At 39.8% G+C, this 15,002-nt stretch overlaps 1 protein-coding gene across 2 annotated transcripts; it reads right to left on the reverse strand.

Annotated features, from left to right (window-relative positions):
* Positions 1-193: 193 nt before the first annotated feature.
* rabl6b (RAB, member RAS oncogene family-like 6b) lies at positions 194-14,944 on the reverse strand. 2 transcript variants are annotated; one of them, XM_026320947.1, is made up of 17 exons: positions 14,810-14,944; positions 13,234-13,631; positions 12,968-13,102; positions 12,568-12,615; positions 12,357-12,386; positions 11,946-11,998; positions 11,686-11,774; positions 10,927-11,067; positions 10,618-10,723; positions 10,271-10,374; positions 9,729-10,114; positions 7,351-7,504; positions 6,876-7,079; positions 5,510-5,771; positions 5,033-5,219; positions 3,541-3,599; positions 194-3,468 (listed from the first exon to the last, which is right to left on the reverse strand). In XM_026320947.1, exons 2-17 carry the CDS (start codon positions 13,361-13,363, stop codon positions 3,286-3,288), a joined length of 2,271 nt encoding a protein of 756 aa, XP_026176732.1. In that variant the 5' UTR covers positions 13,364-13,631; positions 14,810-14,944; the 3' UTR covers positions 194-3,285. The 2 variants fall into 2 exon arrangements, with proteins under 2 accessions (XP_026176732.1, XP_026176733.1); XM_026320948.1 differs by lacking the exon at positions 12,357-12,386.
* Positions 14,945-15,002: the final 58 nt, after the last annotated feature.

Below are 15,002 nucleotides of genomic sequence, written 5' to 3' on the forward strand. Positions count from 1 at the left end.
AAATGGTCACATTTCATCTTCTTCTGGATTAATTCAAGCACCACTGAAAGACTGACAGAACAGTAACATCAAAGAGGTCCAAATATAACTTACCCCTGGCTGAAAAACAACAGCTGGCAGGAACATAATGCTGGAATGCTTTGCGAAAACATCTTTTGATGGTGAAATTCAAAAAATAAAATAAGAAATGCACTTTATGAAGAAATGTTTGCCTTTATTGAACAAACCAAACACAGGCAAACACACACATAGTGTAAGGATGGAACATGTGGGGTGAAAAATAAACGAAGGTTTTCATTCCAAAATGTCATGCAACCATGTGGAAAAATATCTTAAATACATTATTTCCAAAGTGCATATCCATGATCAGAAATAGTAATTTTGATAGCAGGTTTTCATTCATTTCCCTATTGGATGTTTCCTGTCAACATAATTTCATACGATTTGAATGACATTGTTTCCACATGGAATATTTACTTTTGGAACAAAGTTTCTCAAATGTATATATTTATTAATATATTTTATACATTCTTTTCTTACTGTACATTTACTTGAAACCTCAGCATTTATCCTAAATCACATGACAAACGACAAAAAATAGCATACAGTAATCAGGATCAATGCTGCATAGTTTCAACTTTGGAAAAATCTAACAAGATGTCTTTGTAAACCAATAGTGTAACTGCATGTATGAGAGATGGAAATTGTATGAAATGTTGCTGGTCAAAAACAAGTCTAAAAATACATAGCATTATCTTCTGTCTCATTATCAAGAGAGCTTCACTTGTTTGCAACATTTTGGTGATGCAATTTACCAAAGATACTGCAGATCATTTCCAGAAGCAGGCAATTTGAACCATTAGACAAAAGAAATAACACAGGAACTGAGTAGCCGTTCTTATCACCATGTGCATTTCCTTAAAAGCAGCGGAAGTAAACCACTGGAGGATGGGTTACAAATATAAACAACAACAACCCATAATAAGCTGCATGTGATGCATTTCACCATAGACAATTTCAAGCACAGATCACACAAATGAAAGGTTTCGAAAGAAAACAAAACCCAAGGAATAAATAAAGATGAAACAATGAGAAAAGGTTGCTAATGTTGCACTTACAGAGAAGTAATAACATAATTCCATAACACAGCATTACAAAACAGAAACCAAAGACAAATGTACTGATTCACTGCAACCTTACAACAGGCTTTGGGGATGATATAGATTCTGTTTCACCAGTAAAAGGCTAGGACAACATTCTTAACCCTCCAGAGTTTACAGGTAACAGTTACATTAAGAACACTTAAAAATGGTTCTTGAGGATAACGGCACATCATTCCCCTTGAAGTAACCTCTATTAAGGCAATTGCAAAAAACATGGAGAGTTGTATATAGCCTGTATGGTGTAGCAGAGACAGGTGGGGCAGGGAGAAATCGAATTAAGTTGTGCAAATGAGGTTAAAAGGCCAGGTATTTTGACAGGTAGATGAAATCATAAATTTAGTGTTTACTGCCAGAACAAGTTAAGGGGCTGTAGTTAGACATGAAGACTACATCCACACTAAGCGAGGTCACTTATAACATGCTGTGAAAATGACATACATTCACAGCAGAAGATCCATCTGCAGTGAAACACCAGAAAAACAGAGTATTTGCCTTTGAAGTTGGTTACTGTCAGATCAGGTAATGAGTAATAAACTTCTGCTGTGACAGAATATGATGTAGAGTTATTTATAAATTCACTGTTCCATTTAACAGCACCAACAATAAATGTTTATGTGTGTAAACAGATTTAGGAAGGGAATGAATCTGGAATGATTGTGGGTGGTGAAGTTGGGCGCTATCTCACATTCCCAAGCTCCAGGAAGAGGCCGAGTGCGATTATAGATGAACTCAAATAAAACAAAACCTAAAATGTGTTTTATGACTTTCATTGTGTATGTTTTCCTGGACTGGAAAACTAAAAAGATCCCAGGTTTCCAATACAACACAGAGACCCTGATTACTCCTTTTTGTCATCTCCATGTTTACAGTTAAATGCCATGTGACCACACTGGCCATTATCACTGAATACTCTGCAGAAGTCATCAAACTAGGCGAGAAAAGGCAGAACATTCTGTCATTTCACTCATTTTATCGGGAAGGTGCAAGAAGTCGCTGATGCTGCATCATTGTCCTCCACTATAAGACAGGATGCATGTGCGTGTGGTTAGGCTATGTCTGGGCTAATATCACAGTCTGATCTGAGCAGACATGAACATCTGTTCTGTCTTTGACCACATTTGTACCTGGCTAACATGTGACCTGTATGTACACTCATATCTGGATCTATGGGCCTTTGGATTGACACTTTGCAGTAATAAGTTATCTCGTACTCTTGTTTCTGTCACTGGATTTCAGTATGACTTAGATAGATGTTGGTGGCAGACTGTCAAAAACAGGGAGTGTTCCAGATCAGGTGAAGCAAGGCCATGAATGGGACAACCTGACTTGTTTTTAACATGCATCCAATGGAGTTTTCAAAAAAGCTCAAGTTTTGAATAAAAACAATGTATGACTTTAATTTGGACACAAGGTCAAACAAGAGAGAAATAGATTAATTAAAAAAAATTCTGGATTATAGTGGACATACCCTAAGAGCAAATCAGGCAGAGGTTATTTCCTTCCTTTCCTTCCTTAGTGTTGATGGGTAAAATTCTGTAATCAACACACCATCTTAGTTTTCAGACCTGACAAAGATCTGCCATTCTGCTTCAAGCCACCAAGAAGGAGAAAAAAAAAAAAAAAAAAAAAACATGAAAACTATGGAGTTTAAAGAATCAGTCATCACTTTGAGCATGCTCTCAATTATTACACCAAACACACAAACATTCAGACACAATGTTACCCTTATTTACAGCTGATGATTGGGACTGGATCACTTGCAGAGTGTATCAAATCAACAAAAATAGTAAGCCAACATATTCAATCATGTGAAAGTACAAAGAGCCAATCTGTGGCTATACCGGTGATCAAATTATGTGGCATGGTTCAATACAGTACACTTGGCTCTCTGGTGATTTCTTACTGATTGGAATGGAAGTGACAGCAATAGTGCAGATGGGGAAAATCAATCAAAAGGAACATACAGGAGTCCTTGGTTATTTTACCTGGGTGTTGTCCGTAGCCTTGCGTATTGTGTATGGCTTGGAGATGCTGCTTTATGCACATACAAGTCAAGGAACCCGGAGGACCATGCACCATGGTGCTGTTCAGTGGCTGCATTTTCTAATAAAACTAACAGCTTCTATAGTTCTTCATAATCACCGTCATCTCTTTTGATCAATCCTGCTCCTCCACCCAGAAAGTCCTCCAGCTCGTCCACTTCTGTCTTCTTGGTCCGAGATTTCTTTTTCTTTTTGTCATCGGAAGCAGCTTCCTCTTTTTCCTTTTTCTTGTGTTTGTGTTTTTTTTTGCTCTTGTCGTCCTCCTGAAAGCAGAATGACACAATTTATTGACTGGCATTCATACGATGCTACTTACAGAATGTAACAAAGATTACCTCTTTGCTTTTCTTCTTCTTTTTCTTCTTTTCTTTGGAGGAGTGTTTGCTTTCTTTTTCTGAAAGATGAGCAGATCTAAGTTAATGTATGACTAGATAATACTAATAATCGATAAGAAATTTGGCACTTTTAAATACAGTGGATTCAGAAATTCAGAAAGACATCTTCAATGAAAACCTATTCCCCAGCGATCAGGACCTCAGACTGGGCCAAAGCTTCACCTTCAACATGACAACGACCTTAAACACACAGCCAAGACAACACAGGAGTGGCTTGGGGACAACTTTGTGAATGTCCTTGAGTGGTCCAGCCAGAGCCCTGACTTGAACCCTGTGGAACATCTCTGGAAAGACCTGAAAATGGTTGTCCACCGACAGTCCCCATCCAACCTGACCAAGGCTTTTGCTGCCAAATATGCTTCAAATAAGTACTGAGTAAAGGGTCTGAATACTTATGTAATGTCATGTTTTTGTTTTTCCTTTTTAATAAATTTACAAACGTTTCTAAAATTCTGTTTTCACTTCGTCATTATGTGTGTAGATTAATGACAAAAAATTAATTGATATTACTTTATATTAACTGTAGTATGAGGCAGCAACATAAAGTTGAAAAACATGAAGGGGGTCTGAATACTTTCTGAATGCATTATATGTATACTGATAAACATTCTATAATTGTGAATTAGCTTACCGATTTCCGGAGTAGATATTTGTGCATTGTTCATGATATTTTGTTGACATAATGAAAAAGGCAGAATCTAAGGGCACAATAATGCACTGGGACATTTTCACCTTGTAGCTGAGTGTACCCAGAGTTTATCTTCAAAGTGAGTAAGTGTTTGTGTGCATTTTGGATGTAATAATAAGGCTTGCCAGACATGGGTTTAGCATTGTGTCAGTAATTTTCATCGTCACCCACAGACTAATGTCAGTGAAATGGAGAACTGAACTCCAGCACCAGCAGCTGAGGTGGACAGCCACTACAAGATTTCCAGCCAAACTTGAACCAGTAAAGAAAATAACTCAGTCTATAGCCTACTTTATTTCAAAAAACCTGCAGCAATACAGTGTGGTAGATAATGGTTTCCCCTGGTACTAGTGCATCAACAGAAGCTATTCCCCACTGCTGCAGACACAATGCTGTTAACAACACAGGGGAGTGCCAGACCACAACATGTAGACCAACAACCTCTACACAAGTCACTCAGCCAGTGGTGACTGTTAGCAAATTACACATTCATGTAAGTATTCTGAGGCAAGGCAGGGACTTATTAGATTTTCAAATAAAAAGAAGTTTATTCTGACACTCTGCTTTTTCTTTCTGTTTGGTCAGACAATGAACTTTACCAACATCTGTTTACTAATTCAAAAAGCAGATACTGAATATAGTTACATTATAGTGACAGCAAGAGCCTATTCATGTATACTAGTGTGAATCCTGATCACAATGTGAATTATGTGTAAACTTAAAATGATAGAAGTAGACACTTGCCTTCCTGGTCCTCGCTGCTGTCCTTGGTTATAACAGATTCTTCTTTGATGCCGAGGCCAAACAGATCAGTATCGTCCTTATGTTTGAAGGAAATCACAGTGGGCTTCAGAGGTTCTGGCACCTTGGCTAACTGCATGTCATCATCAGAGAGGTCAGACAGAAGCTCGTCCCTGATTGGAAATGTATCCTAGGAAGAGCAGGCCAGCCAAAAAGAAGCTATTAACAAGAGGAAAAGTTGCCATTTTCCAAAAAAGACAAGAACACAGAAGCAGCATGACAGATGTGCAATTAAAATCTCTTTATAAATAAACTCCAGTATGTATTTTGTCTTATGCCATGCTGGAAATTTGGCTGACGACTTAAATAATCCCTGACTCAAATCCAGCATATTTTAAAAACTCAGGCTTCAGCAGTAAAAAGAACTGTGAACTGAGTCATCCTCAAAATAAACCCACTACACCTCTAGATCTACTTTACCTTTGATATTTTTGGTGTGTCTGATGCTTCAGACTCAAAGTCGGGGTCGTCCATGACAAAAGAGAGCATCTGCTGAGCTACTGGGGCCTCGGGGTCAGAATCAGAGTCCTCGGCTTTGGGTGTGTTTCCCTTCTTCCTTCCCTGGTGTCTGGCTGGCTGCTCTGCTGCTGGAGTTAAACTTAGAGAGATGGGTGCTGTGGTCTGGCTGCTGAGATCTGGAGCTTTAGATGCCACCTTTGGTTTTGTAATTTGGATCACAGGCCTAAAATAAAATGACAATTTACTAGTATACTAGTATTTTATTCAGCATACAGTATATGCCATGGTTACATTGGGTTATACTGTGCATTTTATGTAAAAGACCTGAATGACTCCAAGCTCAGGGCATAAATTGTACCTGAAACTCAAGTTACAGTAAATTGTGACTGAATGTCCTCATAATTTGTGTACAGTCTGGTCAAAACAAAAAAAGACAGACAAAGAAACAGCTCAGCTGGAACTCGTGCAAGGTGAGCGAGGGAATAATTTGAATGCCATTCATATATTTATATATGAATGGCATATATATATATATTTATTCTGTTTTTCAAGTTATTTTGGCCTACGCTCTTAATGACGCACATGCGGTATCTGGTGGTGTTTAAAAATCAGCGTGAGTGAAGATGGTGGAAAGAGAGCAGCCACAGAAGTCGCGGTGGTGTCGGCACCGCTATTTATACATTTAAATATATTTTATATTATTTGTTTTAAGGGAGAATTTCTTTTGTTCAATAAATGCAACATATTTCCAAAGTCAATGAGTAATTGTGTAAATTACACATGATTATGATTTTTTCCATAATTGAACAGCCCTAATCTATCCATCAAACCAATAAACCAAATGAGTAATGGGGCCTACTATGGACTACTTGGAAAAAAGCATGACTTAATAAGTTTAAGTTAACATTATAAAATATACCCAAAACCAAAATAGGATTGTGGTAGTAGAAAAAAAATTTAGGTGAGAATATGTGAGAATGGGTTACTGAGGCACACTTTCATTCTCACTCTTTATCCCACTTCTTACTTTTTGAACTTGGTCTTGAGTTTGGCTTGTATGGGGGGGATTGTGGTCTGAACAGACAGGGGCACAAATTATTATTAGTATGAACTGCAAGGAAAGGGGCAAAATCTGTTTCCCTGTGGCTGTTGACACAAGCTGTTGCCAGCTGCTGGTAATCCCCAGGGTGACTCCCTGTTGCAAACCAGCACTTAGTCATGTACCATTCCTCTAACTCTTTCATCCAACCACAACAAATTAAATTATGTTGTTTGAACTGCTAAATTCTGGGGGTGGAAATCCATGTTCTTCCAACGAAAGACTTACGCTTTAAGTTCAGGATCACTGTCCAAGTCTTGGTCCTGTGTGACAGTGGGGGCTGGTGGGACTCCCTCCTCCTCATCACTGGTCAGAGTGATATCTTTAATATGGGGCAGGGTCTTAGGTTGGGGAATGCTGGGCACAGTGTCATCAGGATCAAGCTCATCCTGGAAACCAGATACCATGGGGTTTCCTCTGTCATCACCATCACTAGAATGGAGACAACACAAAAATGTCCTTTTTACTTTGACTTACAGAGAAAGTCTGCTGTTGTGGGCTACTGTGAAATAAACTGAAACAAAAAGTTCTGTGACATCAAATGTATAAATGCAAAAAAAAAAACAAAAAAAAAAAAACACATGTACAACATTTTATAGCACGTCAACATTAAGTTGTAAATAAATCTAGTTGGAATTAATGTTTTTTTTCCCCCCTATCTACACTAAATTTCAAGATGTACATGACATAAGGTACATCCCACCTGTCGCTGTCTGCAGCTGGAGCTGGCGCAGGTTGAGGGATCTTGGTCTTTAAAGGCAGGCTGTCCTCCAAAAAGCTCTTATCTAGTCTCTCATCTGGCACAAAGTCATCCACACTCTGAACCTTAGCAGGACAAACTGGTGCAGGAGGGTCCTCTGAGGAAAAACACAGAAATGTATGAGAGCAGTCATCAAGTAACTTGATCCGAGTATACACTGTAATGGTAAAGAGTGTACTCAGTATACGTATTGGCCTATATGCATCACAGTCCATATTACATCTAACCTCCCTCGGTACCCGGTATACAATGGCCTGTCTACAAGACAGGAAGAGAATCCATTCTTCATAGTCTGATTAAAACAGGTTTTGAATAAGGGACACAGTGGTTCTTTTCTCTTAAAACACTCTGGTGGCACAAGTCAATAGTGTCAGGAGATTTACCTGCATTAAGGGTTGTCAATTCAAATTTCAGAAATGAGATTGTCAAGGTGCTACTATCAGAAAGAGAGCATTTCCAAAATACCACTTACCTCATTCCAAATTAATCTGCTCAATTTTGTTCGACCAAAATAGTATTTTAGATGTGAAAGTAAATTTGCAAGACTGGTATGGCAGTTTCTCCAGCTTCTGATAACATGGTTATGGGATAATGGGAGTTAAGAATTCATATAGGAGTATACTAATCTATAATATCAATCAATACTAATCGAAACATGTTGTGGAGACATCATCTTACTCTTCTTTGCACTAAAAAGAGCTAAACGTTTGTCAGTCATTCACTCTTTGTGTCATTGCAGCCATTTGCCAAAATCAAGAAAGTTCATTTTATTTCTCATTAATGTACACTCAGCACCCCATCTTGACAGAAATGTAGACATTTCTGCAAATGTATTAAAAAAGAAAAACTGAAATATCACATGGTCATAAGTATTCAGACCCTGTGCTCAGTATTGAGTAGAAGCACCCTTTTGAGCTAGTACAGCCATGAGTCTTCTTGGGAATGATGCAACAAGTTTTTCACACCTGGATTTGGGGATCCTCTGCCATTCTTCCTTGCAGATCCTCTCCAGTTCTGTCAGGTTGGATGGTGAACGTTGGTGGACAGCCATTTTCAGGTCTCTCCAGAGATGCTCAATTGGGTTTAGGTCAGGGCTCTGGCTGGGCCAGTCAAGAACGGTCACAGAGTTGTTCCGAAGCCACTCCTTTGTTATTTTAGCTGTGTGCTTAGGGTCATTGTCCTGTTGAAAGGTGAACCTTCGGCCCAGTCTGAGGTCCTGAGCACTCTGGAAGAGGTTTTCTTCCAGGATATCTCTGTACTTGGCCGCATTCATCTTTCCTTCAATTGCAACCAGTCGTCCTGTCCCTGCAGCTGAAAAACACCCCCACAACATGATGCTCCCACCACCATGTTTCACTGTAGGGATTGTATTGGGCAGGTGATGAGCAGTGCCTGGTTTTCTCCACACATACCGCTTAGAATTAACGCCAAAAAGTTCAATCTTGGTCTCATCAGACCAAAGAATCTTATTTCTCATAGTCTGGGAGTCCTTCATGTGTTTTTTGGCAAACTCTATGTGGGCTTTCATGTGTCTTGCACTGAGGAGAGGCTTCCGTCCGGCCACTCTGCCATAAAGCCCCGACTGGTGGAGGGCTGCAGTGATAGTTGACTTTGTGGAACTTTCTCCCATCTCCCTACAGCATCTCTGGAGCTCAGCCACAGTGATCTTTGGGTTCTTCTTTACCTCTCTCACCAAGGCTCTTCTCCCACGATTGCTCAGTTTGGCTGGACGGCCAGGTCTAGGAAGAGTTCTGGTCGTCCCAAACTTTTTCCATTTGAGGATTATGGAGGCCACTGTGCTCTTAGGAACCTTGAGTGCTGCAGAAATTCTTTTGTAACCTTGGCCAGATCTGTGCCTTGCCACAATTCTGTCTCTGAGCTCCTTGGGCAGTTCCTTCGACCTCATGATTCTCATTTGCTCTGACATGCACTGTGAGCTGTAAGGTCTTATATAGACAGGTGTGTGCCTTTCCTAATCAAGTCCAATCAGTTTAATTAAACACAGCTGGACTCCAATGAAGGAGCAGAACCATCTCAAGGAGGATCAGAAGAAATGGACAGCATGTGAGTTAAATATGAGTGTCACTGCAAAGGGTCTGAATACTTATGACCATGTGATATTTCAGTTTTTCTTTTTTAATAAATTTGCAAAAATTTCTACATTTCTGTTTTTTTCTGTCAAGATGGGGTGCTGAGTGTACATTAATGAGAAATAAAAAGAACTTTTTTGATTTTGGCAAATGGCTGCAATGACACAAAGAGTGAAAAATGTAAAGGGGTCTGAATACTTTCCGTACCCACTGTATACAATGGAGACTCACCTGGTGTAGGGACTGCAGAGTCAGCAGCAATAGATGAGCCAAACCAGCGGGAGATGAAGCTGCGTTTCTGGGGGGCTGACACTCCAGCTGGGCCTGAGGACTGAAGGTGTTCGGGAGACTGGGCTGTTGGCTTTGACTCAACAATAGGTGAAGCTGCCCCACCAACTGTCACCATGGGAGGTGGAGGGTGGGATGCAGACACAGGTGGTGACTGTGGAAGCACCTGGGAGGGGATTGGGGGCTGCGGGGTGCTGGGGCTGGAGCTGCCTGTGGAGGTCCCACTGGGAGGGACAATGGGGGACTGGGAGCCTGAGGAAGGACTCTGACCATTGGCTGCACCTGGAGAGCCAAAGCCCTTACTGCGAGATTCCAAGTTTTCCAAGAAACTGCAGAGAAAAAAAAAAAAGTGTAAAAGTCAGCCTATAACATGTTCACAGCCTCAGCAATAAGAAGCTCCTAAATGAACAGACGCTGTGAAAAGGCTTTTGCTCATATCTATCTAGCGGCTCTGAACAGCAGTTTAAAAAAATAAGATAGAATACATCTCATAGTTCTGATCTTCAGTCTCCTGCTGGACAGAGAGCTCCTCCAGGGTGGCATCCATGTCCAGCTGATTGGTCTCCAGCTGCCTCAGGAGGGTCTCTCTCTGTATACGCACAGAGACACACACAGACCTGACATGAATAACTGGTCACAGTCATCATATTCACAATGTATACAAAGCAGGTCAACAATAGAGCCAGCTACTTTTATATAATTTTCATCCATTTAAATAATTTTGTATTCACAATTACAAAATTGTATCAATTATCATCACAAATCAGGGAAGCATGGAAACAGTAGATTAAAAATAATTATAATACAACTGACAAGAAGTAAAAACTAAAACCTGTAGCTGCAGGAAGGGGATGTTGAAAAACCTGTGCAGATATTTCAATCCAAATCCATTCTTCATTGAGGATTCAGCATAATGGATGTAAGATGATCCCATTGGTCTGTACAGCAAAAGAATTACTGGTTAATTCACGAAGAAAGATTAAATATATTTGTACAAATAAAAGACAGAAACACGGTCACTGTCAAATTCACCCTTAAATCAGGTTCTACTAGTATACCTGGTCTCATGTATGATCCTCCACATTAACCATCACAGTGATGGTTTCTGTTCCCATCCCTGACACTGAGTGCAGATCTCTACCTGTTTAGTCCAGCAATCAGGTCCCTTATATCATCAGGGAGGATGACACGATGTTCGCCCATGTCCCTGTGGTTTCCCAACACACAAACTGGTACATGGGTGGGTACTTTGGGTAGTTCCCTCAGGATGTAATTAAATGTCCTGCAATTGAGAAAATCACATTGATCCGCTGGTGGGTTAATAAAACACAGAAGCTTCTATTAAAAAATTTAATTAGGTCAGTGAAGGCTAAAATGGAGGAATTTATTTCATCCATTCATCATATCAGTTTGCTTGATTTTTTTGTCGCATACAGCTTATTTAAAGGTTCATTTAAAATGACTTAATGAGTCATAATGGACGGTATATATCTGTACCAAGTTTCACATCAGTGTCTGTGACAGCAGAACATAGATAGTTTACAGCATAAAGGGCACAGGGCATGAATCCAAAGAAAATACCGAAAACAACCAAAGTAGCGTATTTGTTGAGGACTATCTTCAGCTGCAGATTAATGCACATTTGGTGCTCTGACAAGCATTTACAGCAGCAGGACTGCAGATAGGAATGAGTCCAAAAAAAAAGGGATACAATAAGTGTAATGAATGAAAATGTCAAAAGTGAGCAGTGTGGATCATTAAAACTGAGCAACATCCGTCACTGAAAACCCTTTGCGTCACAGCCACATGCAAACTGCCTGAAACTTAATATATTCATACATATTGTAGTATTACAGTTCAATGATGAGCAAATATTAGGACAACAGGTCACAACTCTTACCACTGCTTGGTAATGTCAAACATCATAATAACTCCATTGCAGTTCTTATACACATCCAGGAACTCTGCATCCAGCGCCACCTCATCTGACTACAACACATACATTTAACAATAGGATTAATCACACAATGTAAAACAATAGTGTCATTAACAATTTTTTTTTAACATTTACACACAACCTCTTTGGCTAATTCCATCATGACCCACATACTACAAGTGAGTCTTTTACTACTGAACAACTGACAGTCATGTGATAATCACCTCTTGGGGCTCATTCTCCAGTTTCAAATTGTCTCCACGCCTTTTGCCTTTGCCTGGAAGAAATCAAAAGTGTTATGTTCAGACGAGCTGATGATAAAAATCAATCTACAGCTTAGTGTTAAGTAAAGCAAGCAGAGCAGCATCGCAGCAAGATGTGTTTCCATAATAAACGCATCTTGTTGCCTAATTTCAACACATTATCCTTTAAATATTGGCTGCGGGCACTAAGTTATGGCTCACACGGTGCAGATGCTCAGGCTCTGTCTATACATAGCAGAAAATCAGCCACACAGCAAACCTGGGGAGAGCCAAACTTTGAGAATATTGACATTCAGATAAGAGTGGAATGAGGCGGAGCAAACTCACGGCACACAGTTGACTTTAATTTCTACACACTATAGTGGTGCTCACCTACACCTTCAAGAAGAGGATATTTTTGGCCTAAGATGAATTCGAGAAAGGTGCAAAAAAAGACAACACTGAGGACAGAAAAACAAACAAGCAACCATGGTTCTGTCTGATGTCATGAAACACTTGAAACAGATTGACAGGTAAAAGGTGTCATTTGTCAACACAAGGTCAGCCTCAGCACAAAGTCTGACTGCCGTGTGTCAACACTCACCTTTGTCTACCACGTCCCACACCTCTACCTTGACCACATCATCAGTAGCTGAGAAAAACAGGAAGGATGTTTTCAATATTCATGTTCTTGGGCCACAGAGTAAAAGAATTGACTGCAGACACTTAAGTGGCTAATATGGACCCAGTAACTAAAACACTACAAGACATGGTGGTGCTAAACGGTATTGCTTGGTATGGAAGTACTAACTAACACAGGACACCTACTCTAATTGGTTAGCTGATACTCAATCTGAAAGCACAAATTTTTACCTTGATAAGGAGCCACTGAAATAAATCACCAAGGTACAAACACCAGGTGTCAATGACACATGAGAATAGAAACATAGCCAAAGCAGTACTGACAAAATAAAAAAAAACAAGCTGCTATTACTTAGACTTACTTTTGTAATTCCAATGGATACTTGTTACTTGAATCTCCTGAGTGGGTATGTACTCCTCCACAAATTTCTTTCCCTGCAGTCGATGCCATAAAGTACTTTTTCCTGTGTTTCTGTCTCCCCGAATTACTATTTTCACTTGAGTTGGGAAGAAACATTACATTATGTTAGTCAAAAAATAGTCCATCGACTTAAATAAAAACCAACATTAGAAACTGATAAGTGGACAAACATAATCGTCACTTCACCCAGCTGGTTGAATTACTTACTATTATATTGAACCCCTTTGGCGAAGCGTCTCTGCAAACTTTGGTTCATCGACTGCAGGCCAGCTGGAATGTTCTTCTCCCTGAGCTGCCCTGGCTCAGATCCAACCAGCTTCTTCAGCGCTGAAAACATCTTGATGAGGCTTCACAGTTTGTACAGAAACCAGTGGTGGCAGAGTTGAGCTCCCCTTCTACTAACAATTTACCACACAAAAACTGATGGTAATCTAACAGTGTACCCTAATGGCTGTGGAAGCTAAAGGTCCATGCTTAGAAACAAATATGATGCCAAATTACAAAATACAGACTCTGGATTGATCGACTCTTCTCTTAAAGCTGACAAAATGTTCTCGCTTGCCAGTTAGTGTTGCAGGTAACTACCATGTTGTTTTGAGCATCATCTATGGGAAAAAACACAGAGATACAAAGATAAGTTATGATTTTGAATGAACTGTCTTTTCTTTTGAAAATGTAGGTATAATAAATATGCAGGAATGTAAAAATATAACCCTATACAACATCATGCTTTCATTCCACATCGTCATAGGAATGGTTAGGCAGATCTGGTAATTACAGAAAAACATACACCAATACATAAAATATTTCAGCTGATAAATATGAATAAACACACACACGGAGTGTGTAAGATGAAAATCACACTATCTAGACTTAATGCAGGCCAGATTGCACCTCATGTGTTTTATCTTTTCATTCGTTTCATAGAGCTAAGCATATTTGTGTAGAATAATTATCCAAAGACTGATGAAAAAAGTGGAAGGTTGTTTTTATTCCATTGTTGGAATGGTAAATGTATTTCCACATACTTGAAAGACTTGATAAATAATAATAAATTGACTATCTTTGGATTTTGAACAATTGGTCTGACAAAACAAGGTATTTAGTGGTGCCTCATTTGACTCTGGGAAACAGTGATGGACAACCTTGCATTGTTCATTATATAAACCAAACTATTGTCTTTTAATATGTCAAGCTACCAGGACAGAAACCGGTAAAAATAAATCCTTGACATTAAGTAATTAGTGGATGACTACAGAAGGACTTATATGTGGTCATCAGAGCTTGTCACCATGGACCTATAAAATGCTAATGGAGCTGTCACCGGGCCCCAGAAGGTACTACATTATTCACCATGAAGATCAGCATGGCCAACACAGAGAGCGCCTCTGCTCACTTAAGGAGAAACTAGTTCAAAGTCAAAGAGCAGCTGTGCATAATTGGCGGTGGCAGGTGAATTTAGTCTTTTTGGAGTCAATCCTTTACCCAGCTAACATTTAGCTGTCCAGGCTACTAAGCTCTTGTAGCGTCACAGAATTATGAAACATAATGGCTATAAATAATGCCAACAATACAGAGTATGTCAAGGGCAACACCGGCTTCAGACAGTGATGAAGCAGTCGGGTTTGTTTTCTAGCCTAGCTCAGAGGTAACGTTATCCCTTTGCTCTGTTGGAGCTAGCTAGCTACCAAGCCAATATTAGCTTAGCTTTGCTCCTCTTCGCACAATGGCATTAATTGGCAGCAGTCTTTTCCTCCGGGCGGAGCGGCCTAGCAGTACTCACGGTTATTTAGCAAGACAATAAACTGCAGTCCCAGCATGTTGTTCCTGAGACATCTGTCAGCCCTCCATCCCGACACAGATGTAGCAGCGACATTCCTTTGCAAAGAAAGCAGCTACAGCCGCCGTCACCGGTCACGTGCTCTACTTCCGCTAAACCTTCGAAATAAAAGTTGTACAAAAAGCTTTACAACATG

This window comes from Mastacembelus armatus, chromosome 9 (assembly GCF_900324485.2).
Source record: "Mastacembelus armatus chromosome 9, fMasArm1.2, whole genome shotgun sequence".
Classification (NCBI taxonomy): Eukaryota; Metazoa; Chordata; class Actinopteri; order Synbranchiformes; family Mastacembelidae; genus Mastacembelus; species Mastacembelus armatus.